A 17,490-nucleotide genomic window follows, 5' to 3' on the forward strand; every position below is an offset into this window, starting at 1 on the left:
GCATCTATAGAATAGAACAGCCAAATGCAAAACAACACTTCATATTCACAAATTATGAGTGTTAATTGATTCTCATTCTACCCGGGAGAGAGGGAGGTAAGACGTGTATCCCCTTGGTACAGACACAGAAAGAAGTGATCTGATTTACTGAAGGCTACAAATGGTGATGGTGGCAGAGCTTAAAACTTTGTTGAAACCTTTTTTTCTTTGAGCCTCTGCTCTATCTAGTAATCAGCACAGCTCCTCTCAGCCCTCTGGGCAGCCTTCTTAAACGTTAGAGCCAAAACTCAATGCCAACCATGGTTAAAGCTCTGCGTAAGCCCGAAAGCTTGTCTCACCAGCAGAAGTTGGTCCAATGAAAGATGTTACCACACCTACTTGATTTCTCTAGTGTCCCGGGAACAACACTGCATACAGCCAGGGCAGGGTTAAATCCCAACGATCCAATGGTTCTCATTTTGTTTCAGATCACTGCTGCTAAAACAAAGTATGTGCGAGAAATTGTGCATGCAAGGGGAATAGATTAAATGGATTGATTGTCTTACTGCTAACCTACATGTGGGCTGCAGAGTAAAGTAAAATAGCTTCAGACGTTAATAGCTGAGCACAGGTGGCAGTGATCACCTCTTACTTTTGAGGGTGAAACCGGAGTTAAATATTGGGGTCCCAATAGTTTGGGAGCTTTGTCAGCAAAATAATCCTAATTTGCATTAGTTCAGGGTTCATCTGACCTAGAAAAAAAATCAACCACACATCCAGAAACTCCAGATGTGATGGGTCCTAGCAACATTAACTAGGTTGTGAGGCGTGTCCTACATATCGTATAATACACTTTTAGTAACATCCTATTGTTTACATTTCACAAAAGAAACATTAATACTCACAGGGCAAATCCTTGTTAATGGAGCTATATGGATGTATGTGAGCTGAGGCTCTGGCCCACAGTATGTGCTCTGTGGCCTACTGTGAAGCCTGAATCCCCACTCTGACACTTCGAGTGCAGAAGGTGGGGCCTGCAAGGTTTTAAAAAATTAATACTGGCCACTCCAGGCTTGTATTACACTCCCAAGGTTACAGCTTTTCCCTGACCTTGGCTTGGTAAATGATGCCACCACCCAAATACACAAAAACCCCCTTGAACCTAGGAAAGAGCACTTGGGAATTCCTCCCTGGGGGGTACCCTCAAGCCCTTTCACCCCACCTCCGGGGAAGAGCTGAGAAAGAAAACAAAGGAAATTAGCTGTTGCCACCAGCTAATTAAACAACATATGCACAAACCTTTTAGGGACACAAACATTCAATCCTGTTCTTTAAAAAAGGTTAAATTGACTAAAAACAAAAAGAAAGGAAATACATTTGGAACTTAGGCTTTTTGCTAGATCTTAAAAGAAACAAATTACAAAAATTAAGCATCAAGATAGCTCTCTTGAGGTTCAGCTTAAAGGTTACAAGCAAAACAAAAACATCTGGGGTTAGCACAGAGGAGTCTATTACCCATAAGAAATAAATAGAAATAACCCTAATAATTTCTTTCTAAACATTTCTGATCTACTTACACATTTGGAGTTTCAGATAAGTAGGGTTGAGGTACAATTTGATGCTTTTTCATACCTGGTTTTAAAGTTGCTTACAGCATTGCTGCTCTGTGTCTCCTAGAGTGACCAGACAGCAAGTGTGAAAAATCAGGACAGGAGTAGGGGGGGGATAGGAGCTTATATAAGAAAAAAACCCAAAAATCAGGACTGTCCCTATAAAATTGGGACATCTGGTCACCCTAGTGTCTCCGCTTTTTCCCGGAGAACCACAAACAGTTCTCCCCCTGCCCCCATTTTAAAAAGTTCTAGCTTTCCCATTGGCTCTTTTGGTTAGGTGCCCACTCCTTTTCTCATACCTGGGGAACTTTGTTAACCCTTTACAGGTAAAGCAAGCAGAGAACAGCCACTGAGAGGGACTTTATAGCTAACTGGCTGGCTGGGTGTCCATAAAAGGGAGTTATGGGGCCCCCCCCTTCATTTATCACACCTACCAAACAGCACTAGGGGCTTAGATCCTCAAAGGTATTTAGGCTCCTCATTCCCATTGATTTTCAGTGGAAGTACAGAGCCTAAATACCTTTGAGGAGTTGGGCCTAGAAACCTTGGTTTGGAGTCTTTCCTGTGCCAAGATCTGCTTCCCCTCAACCATTCCCCGTGCCAGGTGGAGCAGTAGGTGCAGGAGCCAACAGCTGAGAATGCCACAGTTCAGGGAAAATAATCCATCCCCTTAACTTTTGGACTATCCTGACTCTTCTGTGATTGATTTCTCTGCGATGGGAGCCAGGGATGCTCATTTGAAAATCAGGCCACTGATTATGTGCTTAACTTCAGACACCCGGGATTGAAAACATCAGCCTCCGCCATGACTTTGCTAAATAAAGGATTTAAATATTTCCAGGCTCTACACAGAGAATGTTTATGCCTGGCAGCATCCAGGGGAATTCTTTGCATGTACAGACTCTTTCAAGTGTAAAATCTAAAGTTAATTAGTAACCGACACGTTCAAGTTTTCACTGCTTAATATTCCTTCATTGCACGAGTTTGTTTATTGATTTGATCACCCTTAACTGAACCCCAAGAGCTTCTTTTTGCCTGTTTATTTCTTATTAGAATTAGGACCAGGTAACCCAGATCAGACTTGTGGGAGGTGCAGGCCCCCCTAGAATAAGGAGCAGCAGCAGCAGCAAGTCCATTAGGATGTCAACTTCTCAGTTATAACAGCATTTTGACTCCTTCCAAAATTTCTTTTATTTTAAACTATATATGAAGAGAATTGGACAAGGCCAGGTCTAGACTGGGACAATAAGTGTATCCAAAACCATGTTAATACGTTAGCTGCTTGTGGCTAATCCTAAAAAGAACCTAGGTCACTGAGATGCTGCTTGTCTGTCTATATGCCGCTCCCTGCCCCCATCACTGTAGTATCTGAGCACTGCACAATCTTTAATGTATTTATCCTCACACCATGTCCATGAGGTAGGGCACTGCTGTTATCCCCCTTTTACAGATGAGGAACCAAGGCACTTAGGGTTTGCCTACAGAGGTATAAAAACCCCATGGCTGGCCCTGTCAGCTGACTCAGGCTCACAAGGCTCAGGCTTCTGGGCTGAAAAATTGCTTTGTAGACGTTTGGGCTGGGGCTGGAGCTAGAGCTGAGCAACAATGGAGGGTCCCAGAACTTGGGCTCCAGTTCGAGCCAGAATATCTACACAGCAATTTTTAGCCCACAGCCTGAACCCCCTGAGCCTGAGTCAACTGACCCCAGCAAGGGCAGGGCAGGGAATCTTTCTTGGTCTGGGCATGTAGAACACCTGACATAATAGGGCACCAGTGTTGGTTGGGCCCTCTAAGTACTCCTGTTACATAAATAGTAAGTAAAGAAGAAGGAAAAGAAGAGAGCCCTTAAAATCATGAGTTGACTACCACAAAACCTGGCTGGGAGCCTCACTGAGAGTGTTCGGGATTACCTAGACATGAAGGCAGGGAAGGAGCGCTAGGATGTTTGAGTCATGAAGCCCTGGAGGGAATTTGCCATAGCTGACAACTGTTTCTTAAACCATTTTTTAAAAAGTTTTACATATGCCAACAGAAATGCGATGTTAAAACGTCAATACACGACCTGTTCCAATTACACACAAGCCAGATGAGCAATGCTTGACAACCTGTGTAATTATAAATGGAAACGGAAATAATTAAAGGGTATTTGGTCTATAGAGTCATTCTTAACATCACAGAAAAAGTATCTGTGCCGCTCTTGTTAGTCTGTAGAACCATCACCAGATGGAGAGGAGAAGGCAAGGGCATTTTAGGTTTAATCTTCTTCTACAAGGTGAGAGAGTAATAAAATCCAGAACAAACTAATAATTTATGAGCAAGAACATTTAGACATTTAAAATTCAGTCAAGATTTCCAAGGACAATTTTCCTGTACACAGACTACTGTTTCCTCACATCAGTGTGTCATCTAATTTTAACTGCTGTTCAGGCTACAGATTCAGCAGTAGCAGAGTGACGTGCTGTGACATTGGGTGAATCACTTAATTTCCCTCTTCCTCAATTACCCCTTCCTCCAAGTGGGGAATAATATAATAAACTAATGTTTGTAAAGTACCTGGAGGTGCTTGGGTGGAAGGCACAATACAAGTGCAGGCTATTATTATTAATAAACATTTAGATTATGGTAGCACCCAAAGCTCCTATGCGCCATGAGACCTCACAGTACTGGGTGCTGTATGTAGATAAAGCCTTACTCTGGAGGTCTTAAAATGGAAAAGTAACACAGACACAGAGAGTTAGGCATGGTGGTTAGTGCACCAACTTCCCCTCGTGCACACAAGGCCAAGTGTCAGCCAGGGATGAATGCACTCCCTGCTGCCCCCACAGACTTGGCTGCTGGAGCATAAGGGTACAATCTGGCCAGAAGTGTCCCTCACCCAGAGGAAGGTGGTGGTCCACGCACAGCTAATAGTGATAGGTCTGGAAAAGACAGATTCAAATTTCCCTCTCAAGCAGAGCTTCTCTCATCACAGCACCTCAATCTGGCCAGGCCTGAATATCTTCCCCACTTCTCATGGCTCTCATTGGGCTTGGCTTTTTGTCTGGCTCATTCTTCCCAAAGACCAGTCGGATTAGTTCTACAAAGCCTCAAAGTGCACTAGAATCTTTGCAGTGGGACTATCTATTGCTCTGTTTGCCCAGTGTCTAGCCCAACAAATGATGGGGAGGGGCTGAGGTAAGGGATAAGAAGGGTTTAAAAAAGCAAGCATGCTATTACTTGGTCTGTCATGCAATATATACATGTAGCTGCAGGGTTGATATGAGTGCACCCATGCACACAAACAAAGGAGGGACAGGAGAAATGAGAATATTTTGTGCTTGGAAGTGAGGTAAAAGAAGAAACAGAAACCTTGCTGTGGGTGGGGATTTAATTACACACCTCCTATACACACTTTGCTATGCAAGAATTTTAATTTTAGGGCCAGCTGTTCTTTAGGACAAGTTAATTTTAAGCCAAACCTGCCATTAGATCTCAGAGTGACAATGGGAGCAAAATTTCTTCCCCTTATGCCCTTTAATTTATACTCAATGGGCGCTATTTAGCAGAGCTACAATGCAGGCATACATAGTGATACTTGCTCCTCCTCCACAGCTGCCTGAGCCTCCCTTACCACCTTTAAATGACAATTTAAAACACTTCCTTTCAAAAGCCTTTTCTGCTTCAAGCATAGGCAGCCTGCATAAAGCCCCATCTTGTGGCGCTCCTTTGTTTGGTTTCAGAATCAAAGTATATGTTGACATTGTAGATATGACTGTAGTTGCAGTGTTTGTGCCAACCAACGGAAAAAGTGCTGCTTTATAAATAATGTGTCTTGGGGTATTATTACATATTTCTCTGTATTAACTGTCTCACTTTGGCATTGGGACTGAGAGATGGTTGATTTTAGAAGGGTTTTGAATGTGTTTTAGGAACAGCAGGCAACATTTAAAGAGACAAATTTTCTTCTCTCTAATCTATAACAAAATTGTCCAAGATTGTTACAGTCTAAAATGCAGTTATAAACTAGTTTGAAATCTATCAGGAGGAACTTGCTGCTAGCAGTACACACTATTTCCCATAAGTGAGATGGTTTGACCAGCTGCAGACTCAAATGAGAAACTTTAAAAGATCACATCATTTAGAGTTTCTTCAGGGTGAGGATTTTGTTTATTAAACTAGAGCTGTACATAAGTACTGGCCTTTTTCAAAAATACCACAAAGCATTGTAGGGAAACTCATAAGACTGTATATCATGCTCACATAGATAAAAAAGGTAGGTCAATTTTTGGATTACAAATTCTAAAATATATTAAAAGCCCTGGCTTGGGTTATTTTCCTTGAAACAGATACAAAGAAAAAGCCAAATATAGAGCTGTGCCCAGCAAACACGGCTGTGACAAAGCAGCACATGATAAAAACAAGTGCCCAGAGAGTTAGGGTTAAGGTTTTATAGACAAAAACTCCAGGATTTCAGGTGTAGGTTTCTGAATGACAAACTATGACATACAGCAGAACCTAATCCCATTGGACTATAAAAGGCTACATTTAACGGATAAAGGAAATATCATGGGAAGAGTTTATCATGATTGGCAACATTTGATCCATCCTCTCAGTCTCAGAGGGAAACTGAAGCGGAGCTACAGAGAGCAGGGGCAGACAGACAAAAACACTTTCGTCTTTGCTAGAAAGAAAAAACATTTGAATCCTGCTAATTTAAAAGGAAAGACGATAAAAATCAAAACTGAAAAGAAAACCAGCCGAAAGCTTTGCTCACCGGGATAGAATGTTTCCAACTTTTGTTCACCCAGAACAGTACTTGTTATAGGATGTTGTAGGATTTAACTGAACTTACCTGTCTCCGTCTACTCTGGATGGTCACATTATTTGGTGTCCAAGACTAAGAAACAGAAATGTGGATGTAATGATACAGGCCAGGATGACTAAGAACTTCTTAAAGTCAAATCTCAAGCTTTATAGTGAAGTACGTAACCATGAACATTGTGTCCTACAGCACTGTTCAGAAATCTCCAGGAAATAGCTCCAGGATGGTGCAGGTGAACTAATGATACATGGAGAGAAAAAGGATGAAGGGACAGGGGAAATAAGTCAAAGCAGGACTGGCATGAAAACCAAAGAAAAGCAAACACACTACCCCACGTGGAGATTAATGACTACATGGGAGGGTTATGTGATCTGGCCTTTACACTGGATGGAGCCTGACAATCCCTAAAAACAACAAAAACTCTGGTCCCAGTTGCAGAGATTTCAAGATACTGGACTTGTGCAGGGATTCCCAGAACTCGCTATGCACTGGTAACTCGGGCTATTTGGAAAATGGTCATGGAGGCAAAAACCCAGGAAAACATTTATGAAGTTTTGAATTGAAAGCTTCATTTACCACCCGTTCTCCTAGATACACAGCCAACTGCTGGCCATACTGCTACTGGGTTGTGGGCTGAAGCTATGGACTAACTCCAATAAAGAGAAAGAAGTAGAAGCCAAACTGGGAATGGAATTTATTGTTGCTCTAAGCAGTGCACTCATGTAGATTCTCAGAAATTGTCATTTCAGAGAGCCTACCACCTAAAGTGGCCACATCTTATTACCCCCTGCCCCATTCTATGACTTTGCCACCCAAATGCTGCGGAGTTCCAAACAGATGAGCCACAGGGAAGATAGCAGGAGCTTGTAAGGAGGATCATGCTGCATGGCTCCACTCGCCTGTACATTTTTTCAGCCCCGGTTTCACCGTGCATTTGCTCCCCTCCCTTGAGCAGACTCCAAAGGAGTATTTTTGCTCATAGTAATTAATGGTTTATTGTCAAAGTGGGATAGGCACAAAGTGGAGTTGCAGAGGGATCCAGTCTTGGTTCACTACTGTTCAGTGTTTTCATTCATTTATTTTAGAAGGCTCATTAGAGTACACTAATCAAATTAGAGAGATGCAAAACTGGGAGGGATTGCAAATACTTTACAGGATAAAAATAAAAATCCAACTTGTTATGGATAAAGGTGAGAAATAGTCTGAAGTAAAAGCAAGACTCACTAAATAAGCATGAGGTGAGTGAGGTAGGAAAGAGTAGTCAGGCACTAATGCAGAAAGGAAGAATATTAGCTCTGGGAGCAATATGGGCTTGGCAATGTTAATAGAAAACAACCTGCACGTTGGCGTAGATGATACAATGTATCAACTCTGGCAAAACAGAGACAAGGGCATTATTGGGTTGTAATCCATCTAATTAGTTGACTCTGCTCGGATTTCAATTTGTGTGCTGCATGCATTGTTGAGAGCACAAACAAAAACAAAAAAATCCACACTTCAGTCCTTATGAATGGAACCACTGCCAGCTGGTTTTTGTTGTATTAGAATCAGAATGTTTGAAATAAGGGTATTGAATGGTATTTGAGCTTGCAAAGAACCTTACAAAAGAGTGAATTTTAGAGAAACAAATAGGTATAAAAACTAGCTAACAGTGATGTTCAAGCTGACATTGTGTTGCACAACTCCAAAAGGGATTACTTTTGTATTTCCATCAGTGGTGTAACTACACTGAAGTTCCCTACTGTATGCTATTTACATGAGGTGATACTAAGCATTTGCCACACAAAATTGCATTTTTTGTTTAGCCGGGTCTGACTATTACAAGGAAGCCTTAGTCAGTACATTTCAAATGCACTGTATGAATAATTGATTTAAAAACCTACTGTGTCAATCCACATAAGTATCTGAGAGGTACCAACTGGAAGTGTGCTCAAAGGGAATAGAGGCTGCATACAAGATATGGCAATTAAAGCCCAGTTTATAAGAACAGAGCCATATAGTGGAACCTCACAGTTACAAACACTTCGGGAATAGAGGTTGTTCATAACTCTGAACAAAACGTTATGGTTGTTCTTTCAAGTTACAACCGAACATTGGCTGAATACAGCTTTGAAACTTTACCAGGCAGAAGAAAAATGCCGCTTTTAACCATCTTAATTTAAATGAAACAAGCACAAACTGTTTCCTTGCCTTGTCAAAACTTTTTTTAAAATAAAATTTCCCTTAATTTTTTTTAGTAGTTTATGTTTAACACAGTATTGTACTGCAATTGCCTTTTTTTTGGGGGGGGGGGGGAATTATGCTGCTGCCTGAGTATTTCTGATTCCAGATGAGGTGTGTGTGGCTGACTGGTCAGTTCGTAACACTGGTGTTCTCCTATACTACAATCTTTACAGAGGGCAGGGCAAAACAAAATCTCCTCCCACAACTCTGGACCCTCCCATTTAACTGCTTTGTAAAATTTTTGTATTTAGGCTTATATTCATTAAATAGGTAAAGGCAGACAGAAAATTAACATAGGTGGAGAATTTTTAAATAGAGTTGTCTAAATGATCAGTGAAATTCTTTCAAGTTTTTTTTAAAAAAACATTTGTAATCCTAAAACCAATACTATTTTAGTACATTTAGTTCAGACCTGTTTTTTAAACAAGTGATTGCTGGGATTTGACGACAAGTTATCAAAAAAAGATATGTAAATGTAAATTGTACCCGAAGTCAGTAATTGTACTGAATTCTCTGGATGCCTTACAGGCTATCCCAGGAGGATATTCCAACTGTTAAATCACTTTTTATTTTACCTTCAGTAGAAGTACAGTACATTTTCTGATATGTTGTGCAGCATTCCTACATTTTCATGCAGACATTAAATTTTGGTACAAAAATGACTGAGTTTAGACTAGAAGTTGAACAACCGTATGACATAAATGAGACACTGCAGATTTGTCTTTCAGACAGATTTTTATACTTTTCTCTCACAAGGTACTAAAAATCTTTCTACCAACAGATAAAGAAAGTTGATGTGATGTCTGTAGTTTTATTTCCTCAGAAGGGTTCATACAGTTCTGCATAAAGATTATATATACAGCCTGAAATACAAAGTTAGCTTTGAAAACTCCAGCACACAGACACTGCATATTAACAGCATTAAACAAAGGAGTGAGTGATACGGCGGAGGGTAGGGGGGGCATTCTTCCCACTAGAAGAGCAGAGGAAAACAAGGCACTTTCAGTAAATATGTACAGAACAGAAACAAGCTGTATGAAAGATTTCATAAAGCTGACCCACAGTACTATAGCAAACTTCTGTAGTAATGAACAAGTAAAATACAAAAAGGCACAACATAATCCTCTCCCTCCCTGCAACTCCCCTTTCTCAAAAGAAATTAGCCAATTGAACTTGGCACAAACGAGTCTTAATTATTATAAAGTGCATCACTTGGCTTAATACATTTTGAAAAATAGGCTATAGAATGTTCTGTAGCACTATTCCCATTTGTACAATATATTGAAACAAAAATACATTGCAACTAGATTCAACCTAATTATGAATGTGAAGAAAAAATATGGCTTTTTTTTTTTAAATACAAGTCATTCAGTCATCTACATATAATCTAGATTGGTTTTTTTTAAAAAACCAAAGTATGTATGCATTAGCAAGAAGGTAAGAGGTAGTGTTCTGGATAAAAGGCAACATTACTGATTTGATCATTAAGTGGGTGTGACACAAAGGTGTGGGATTTTAAAGATGCATTACTGAACTAAATCAATTATTACAGCATGCTACAATGGGATGAACATACATCATGTGTTGGGTTTCCATGGCTCACTCCTTTCAGCAACGACTAAGTTTGTTTTATTAAAATGTCCAATGATAATCCCATTTCATTAATCCTTTTCTTTTGTCACTGCAAGTCTTATTTTATTGCATTAAAATTCCAGAGAAATGATTTTCATTTAGAACTTTAAAAACATGGTAGCTCCTATAGTCTTTTAAACCCAAGTTGTGTTCATCTTTACATCAATGAGCATTAATTTATGGCTATATAAGAATTTGAAAAACAAACAAACAAACAAACATCAAACAGATGAACACATTAAATAGATCACATTTGTAGCAACATGCAATACATAACACGTCACATGTGATTGGTGACTACATATACGTAGCTTTAATCACCGCCCTAGCAAATCATCATGATCTTCTGTGTTCAGTATTTAAGAATCTAGGCATAGTTGAATTTAGCCCTAATTAGATTGTATAATATATTAAATATATAAAGGCTGGATAAAAACTGAATCAAAGCAGCAACGAGTATATTTCCTATGTGAATAATTTGTAAGGATTTGTTTATGTAAACAATAACTGTGTGCATTCTTGCTCTTTGCTGTAAATTCTTTACAGCTACTGCATGCTTTTACCTACAAATAGTCTATCCCAAGAATTATGAAACTTTTGAAGGTAATGACAGATGCTGTTAATTTATTCTTCTTCATCAGCAGTATATGCTACTTCAGCAACTTCAATTTCTGGTACAGAGTTTTCAGCCAATGAGCCACTCCAGCACGTCTCATGATTCTCTTTATCAGAGCTGCAACAACAGATCAATAAGTATGTCATACAGAAACCAGTTTGTTGCTCTGTATTAATTTCATGCCATCTGCAAAACATTTGCAAAACTAGGTAACTATTACTCACTGCAAGTCTACCTCCTCCTCTTCTCCAGGGTCCATATCAAACGCGGTGTACAGCTGCTAATATTGTGCAGTAAACCGTTTTGTGCAAAAAGATGAGTAGTATGTCTATACAATCAAGTACTTAAAATACATTAAGTTAAATAAAGTTGCATTTACCAGCTGTCATCTCCCAAGGTGCCCTGATCTGCTTCTATTGCAGAAGACTCCACCTCACCACTGCACTCGCTTTCTTCTCCTGACATTCTGCGCATTTTCCCATTTCCTAAAGACAAATCCCTACATCAAATTCAAGAGAGACATTTATGTAGAATACAACCAATATATTTATGACAAAACATTCAGTAGTGAATCAACACTTGAAGAGCCACTAATGGTTCATTTTAAATGGACATTTTATTTAGAAACAACTATCATTCCCTCTACTTACCCCTCTTATTTTTTATTATTAGAAAGTTCCATAGTTTACATAGGACCTTTGTTTTGGAGCAGCTCATCTGCTCCAGCTGCTTATTCCTCACCTGAAGCTAATCCTCTGTCCTTCAAATTGCAAAATGGTTCTGATGCCCCAGAGGGCTGTGACTTCAGGTAAGAGATTAGCAGCAAATGCAGATGAATGTTAGACAATATTTTTTTAAGGCTCTCCTTCATAGGTTCCAAGGCCAGAAGGGACCATTGTGATCATCTAGTCTGATCTCTTGTTCAACACAGGTCATAGAAAATTGCCAGTGATAGAAAATAAGTGGTATTGGTGGATATAACAAATACACAGATCTTTTCACAAGTTTGCCTAAGTAGGACAGTGTTTCATTAACAATGAAACATAGAAAGGCAACAGGTCTTTCCTGAAGCATGATGGGACAAAAGTTACTAGGTCAGTGGCAAGTTCCTGTACTACAGATCCTGGCTAAAAATGGATATTTTGCCACGAGACTATGGATTGTCCCCAGAGCATATTCCATCTGGCACTTAATTATAACATGAATGAAGTACAAAGCTGGTTTTTTTTTTTCATACTATTCATGAATTCCTTCTCATTCTTGCCTCCATCTCTTCTCTCCAATTCAAATGTATTCTTTTCCCACCCATACAAACATCTCCAATCCCTACTCCTACCTTTTTTTTTTTTTTTAAAAAGGGTAAAGCTGTTTTCAAAGTAGAGTGTTATGAAAAGAAGAAACTGCAGTTGGATGGGAAACATTTAAAATTTGTTTGAAAACAATCTTAATATCGTATATTTTAAGACTGGTTGAAATTTAAGCTATAAAAAGCATAATATTTATATCTTTGTTTATTGTGACTGGTGGCTTGTTTGTGAGTTTTCTTAATCTTTTTTTGCAATAGCTGCAGTAACATTTCCTCAAACTATTTTCTTATTGTGTTAATGACTAAATTCAAGTCATGCATCCAACACCATATTCATTGTTTTAGTGAATTTGTATATGCCATAGTACACACATCCCTAGAGCTTTTAAAGCTTCTAACATAGCTGTGAGGACTCATGCCTTTCCAAATAAAAATTCCAGAATGATAGATTCAGCAGGTCCTGCAGAACTCTCAATATTCCAACATCATCTCCCCTGGGTCTGCTGCACACTTTAGCAGATATGCACAATAAAATTTTATTATGAAGATCTGCCACTTTTTCTTTGATTTAAAGAGCTTTGAAACAGCACCACAAATTGTCTATCTGCTGCAGCATACCAAGCACCTCATAGCAACAAAATTAAAACTATAAACACATATGAAATACAAGAGAAAAAACCACAAGAGTAGATCAAGCAATCATTTTGCCATGTCAAAGGCTTTCAAATATAGGGGAACTTTATAACTTCTAAATGATTTAAAAACCAAACACAGAACATTTCCTTAGATAGCCCCTCCATATATGAGAAAGCATTATTTAAAACACTGCCTTCTGCGCGGCCACTTGACTGATGTATCTGGATAGCTACTAATATCAGTCTGTGAAATTTTGAAAATACTGAAGCCACAACATACCTAATTCTCTTCTCTATAGTATCTATATGAAGTTGTTTTTCACTTAATAATTTCTTCAATGATTCCACTTCCCTTTGTTTTTCAATAAGTTCTTTTTGGAGACGGTAATTAGTTTCCTCCAAAGTTTCACAAAAAGCCTAAAAGAAAATGTCAAGGTTAGTTGCCTGTCACCACAGTGGACTGAGTTTACGGCTTTTCTTTAAAAAATGTACAATAGTTACAGGGTTATAGTTGCTTTTCTTTGTATTGATCCCCTGAAGAGCTGTCTAGTGAGCTTTAAAAGTTGTACTTTTGTCTTTAATAAAAAGATGCAACTTGGCTTTTAACCATTTATTACACCATACCACAACTGAAATACTTTTGCTATGTCACGCCACTGACATTTATTTAACCAACTGCAAAATAAATACAGGATTGACAAAGTAGGCCCCCATTCTGCAATGTAATCCTTGCATGTATACCCTACTGAATTTCAGTGAACTCGCTCCAGTTTTAATGCATAAGGCTAAAGTAAACTGCTATATATCCATTTAGTGCAGGATACGATATAAATCTTGGCATCTAGCCTACTGTTCTATTACTGTTAGCAGTAAGTCTGCCACCAGTAATGAGCACTTCTAATTTAATAATGTATATGTCTTCACTAAATAATGAAACCATCCAACTCAGAGGTGAACTTTTTGGTTTATATTACATGCAGTTAACCATTGATTCACTGGACTTATTAAATGTGAACATTTTAGACAGGGCTATGCCCTATTAAAGTAAAAAATAATATGGTTCATATTAGTGAAGTTACCTGTATGCTACAGTTAAGATAGTGTCAGCACTTCTATTGTTTTTCAGAGGTCTAAAAGTCACCTGTAAAAATGTGTTTTGGAAAGATACTGTATTTTGCTTCAACATATAAGTCCATCGCTGAATAACAATTAATGAAATTGGTGGTAATATTTACAATTATATAGATTTGAAACAAAACACAATGTACCCCCAATTCAAAAACATTTCTATACATGAAAAGACATCTGATTTTACAGTACTTCATGGTTTAAAAGTTAATTAATCTCATTGACTATGGTATAGTAAATTCACCTTAATTTACCTAGGCCATTAGAAACAAATTGTCAGTTTAGCATGAGTTTTGTTCACACCTGGTCATAGCAGGAATAGTCTTCCAGAAAACACACAGCACCCAATGAAACCTTCACAATGAAAATTTTCAGTGAACCTCTAACAATGACTCCAATTACCCAGGCATTCCATTTCAGGAAGCCATTTATGTGGATTCTGTTGTATTTTGCAGAAGGTCAGAGTATTCAGGGTTTAGAGATTGGCCATTATATATGTACAAATAGTGTAAAATGTTCATACACTTTTGTAAGGAATTCGTATAAACAGTTAGACTAATGCACCTAAATGTTTGTCACATAAATAGTCCACAAAGTAAGAAAAATGTACAGACTGATTTAAGATTTCACAAAGCAGCTATTAATTGTGCTAAATGGGTACAAAAATAACCCCGGAATATGGATTTCCACTAAAGACAGCATACCTGCTGCCCAAAGAAATTAATGAAATCTGCATGGGACTAAACACTAGTAAGTGTACTATGCAAATTCTTAGGCTTGCAGGAAGATGGATTAGCACTAACAGAATCTAAGCTTGAGATACCTATCAGGAAAATATGTGTATGATTATCATCACTATGAACGGAATGCTTGTTTAATGAGCATGAACTAGTCATTCAATTAGTTTGCATTGTTAAAAATGGTTTGTTTTTACCTCAAAGTTTACAATCAAATGGTTAACACGAAAACTGATTTCACCATCCTCTAAATGAAAGTGTATACTATACAAAATGATACACTGAATCCTTGAAGATGTACACAACAATGCCCAGAGAGAGATGGTCAGAAGCTGGGTTCCAAGTTTCTTCAGGTGGTAAAAATGGGTCTGGCTGAAGGAGCTGCATCTACATTCTAGCTTCCACCAGCATTAATATGAGTTCAGTTGAACCAGTGAGATTCTTTTAAAATTCCCCAATGCAGCCATAGCTTTGGACAGCCATGCCTCAATTTGTTTATGGCTTTATAGGTCTCGACCATCACTTCAGGCTGCATCCAGAAACAAATTGACAGCATAAATTACAATGCATCAAAGTAATGTGCTCCCTGCAAAAAGCATTGCTGAAGTTTTCACTGACTGGAAATTCAAGCAAGGGAAGACTGCGGCCACAACAGACAGCTCAATCTGAATCAGAGTTATTTTATCTGCAAAGTAACTCAAGGTGAGAAACATGCGATTCTTTTATTAAATGTAAATGTCCTGGATTAACCATCTGTTCACCACCTGGAATAGTCCTGCTGACTGGGACTTTGCCGATGCTACTGTGAAGCCAGAAAACTACCTTGTACAACTATGACATACAATTTCAGTAACTTTATCCTGTAGTTTGTCATACTCTAAACTAGACCTTTGCCACTAACACTCTAGCTATCTTCTTACCCACTTCACGTGTGCCAACAACTAGTATGCTGTAGCAACCCCTGGGGACAAAGTACATTTAGGGATCATTGTATCAATAGAAGAGGACAAAAGATTATTAATGGGCCCAGATCATTCAAAAATGGTTGGTCAGTTTTAGAATTAAGCATAAGCATTTACTGCTTTCTGATTATGAAGAATGAAAGTCTACCCCAGCTACACAGGAAAAATGCCAGATGAGAAACAAATATCTTAGTTGTAACATTCTTCTCTATTCTGCCAATATTTTACAATATTCTAAAAACAAACATGATTATTGTTCTATATTTACTATTTGTACTTGTCATATGATATTAGATAGCACTTACCCTGCTCTCTTCTAGGCTATCAAATGGACCTGGTGGATCATCCAAACAAAGAAACTCTCTCACTGCAAGGCTTCACCAAAAAACAAAGAATGATAAATATATATTGAGATGAGGTATAAAAGAAACATGCAACAATATCTAAAGATGAACACAACTGAAGGGTTTCTGCAAGTGACTAATGATTTTGTTAATGAAAGGAATCAATGCTTCCATATTATTCCCGCCAATATACATAAGTGTTTATATACTCTTCTTTTTATGTGAGCCATGCTTGTGTGTTTAGTCAGTAACAGTACTTAGATACTATATGAATTTCTCATAAGCTTTTACATCCATGCATAAGTTATGAATTAAAAATATATAGTTTAAAATGAGGATTTCTGAGCTTCTTGAGAGAAATTGATCATTTTAATGGACAATTGACATGCTACTTCCCAGGCACCTTAAATATTTAACAGTAACGTTCTCCTGGTTATTTTTATTTATATATGTATATCTATATAATATAAATATTAAAAGGTGAACTAAAATCACGACAGTACTATTTAGTAAGGGCTAGAACAGGGGTCCCAACGCGGTGCGCCCGCGTCCTGGCCGACGGTGGAGCATCCGCCGAAATGCTGATGAATTTCTGTGGCGTTTCGGCAGCGACGCCTCTCGATGACGCCACTTGCCGCCGACAAGTGACGTCATCGAGAGGCGTCGCCGCTGAAACAAGTTTTTTTCACCCACTTGTCTAATTAACCAACTTTAATTAAGACTGGCAACCAAAAGAGATGCATAAATACGTTCTCCACCCTATGCGTAACCATTTATTTTGCTATATTTTCTTCTTTCAGCTTTTCACTCTGCAGTCCACAAGTCTAGTGGAAAGAGATTACTATTCTCCATTTCATTGCAGTACGTTCCTAAATGCTTTTTTCAACTCAGTTTTGAATGACTAGTTGATGTTGCTTCCACCTTCCTGTTTGAGAGACCTCTCCCTCTTTGGAATTATTTTTGCCAATATGTAGTTTAAATTCCCACTTGCTCCAATTGCCCCACTTTTTAAATCACAGTAGGCAGCAGTACCCCTTATACCACAGTGTAAACTATTTGTCCAGAGTTTTCTGCAATTAAAATAGTTTTTCCTAAGAATTTTGAGTCTTAAATATTCATATAGGACTTGAAATCACTACGTAATCCTATCAATTGTGGCTGGATCTTATCCAACTGCTAATTTTAGATTCGCTCCAGCCATGACTGACTGGATTACAGAGTGATCTATTAATTTACCAGAAAAAATAAAAATCAATCCAACACTTTTCACATGTAAAAATAGTTATTCAACCTCAAAGTTGGGCCATCTTGAAAAACAACCATATTAGAGCAATGTGTCAATTTGTTTAGTTGACTGTTTAAACAGCTGACCCTCTTTTAACAAGGTTCTATAGTCCATCTTTATCTGGTTGAACCATTATTTTTAAAAGATGTGAGCTGTGTTGTATGAGATTGCATATGGCTAACACGGAAGCATTATTACATAAAAGCACTGCAGCTCACCATTGTCCTCT

General features: G+C 38.4%; 1 protein-coding gene across 8 annotated transcripts in view; it reads right to left on the reverse strand.

The window, feature by feature from the left end:
• Positions 1–9,974: 9,974 nt before the first annotated feature.
• The window catches only part of SNX16 (sorting nexin 16), a 41,146-nt gene continuing 33,630 nt past the window's right edge, over positions 9,975–17,490 (reverse strand). For 6 of the 8 annotated variants that reach the window (XM_039528106.1, XM_039528107.1, XM_039528105.1 and 3 more), the window contains 4 exons: positions 15,938–16,007; positions 13,086–13,222; positions 11,244–11,363; positions 10,845–10,981 (listed from right to left, as the gene is read on the reverse strand). In XM_039528106.1, the coding sequence (XP_039384040.1) occupies positions 10,873–10,981; positions 11,244–11,363; positions 13,086–13,222; positions 15,938–16,007 (436 nt within the window). In that variant the 3' untranslated portion in view covers positions 10,845–10,872. Of the gene's footprint in view, positions 10,982–11,243; positions 11,364–13,085; positions 13,223–15,937; positions 16,008–17,490 lie in introns of all 8 variants that reach the window. The other 2 variants (XR_005595273.1, XM_039528111.1) reach the window with 2 other exon arrangements.

The sequence above is a fragment of the Mauremys reevesii genome, linkage group 2 (assembly GCF_016161935.1).
Source record: "Mauremys reevesii isolate NIE-2019 linkage group 2, ASM1616193v1, whole genome shotgun sequence".
NCBI lineage: Eukaryota > Metazoa > Chordata > Testudines > Geoemydidae > Mauremys > Mauremys reevesii.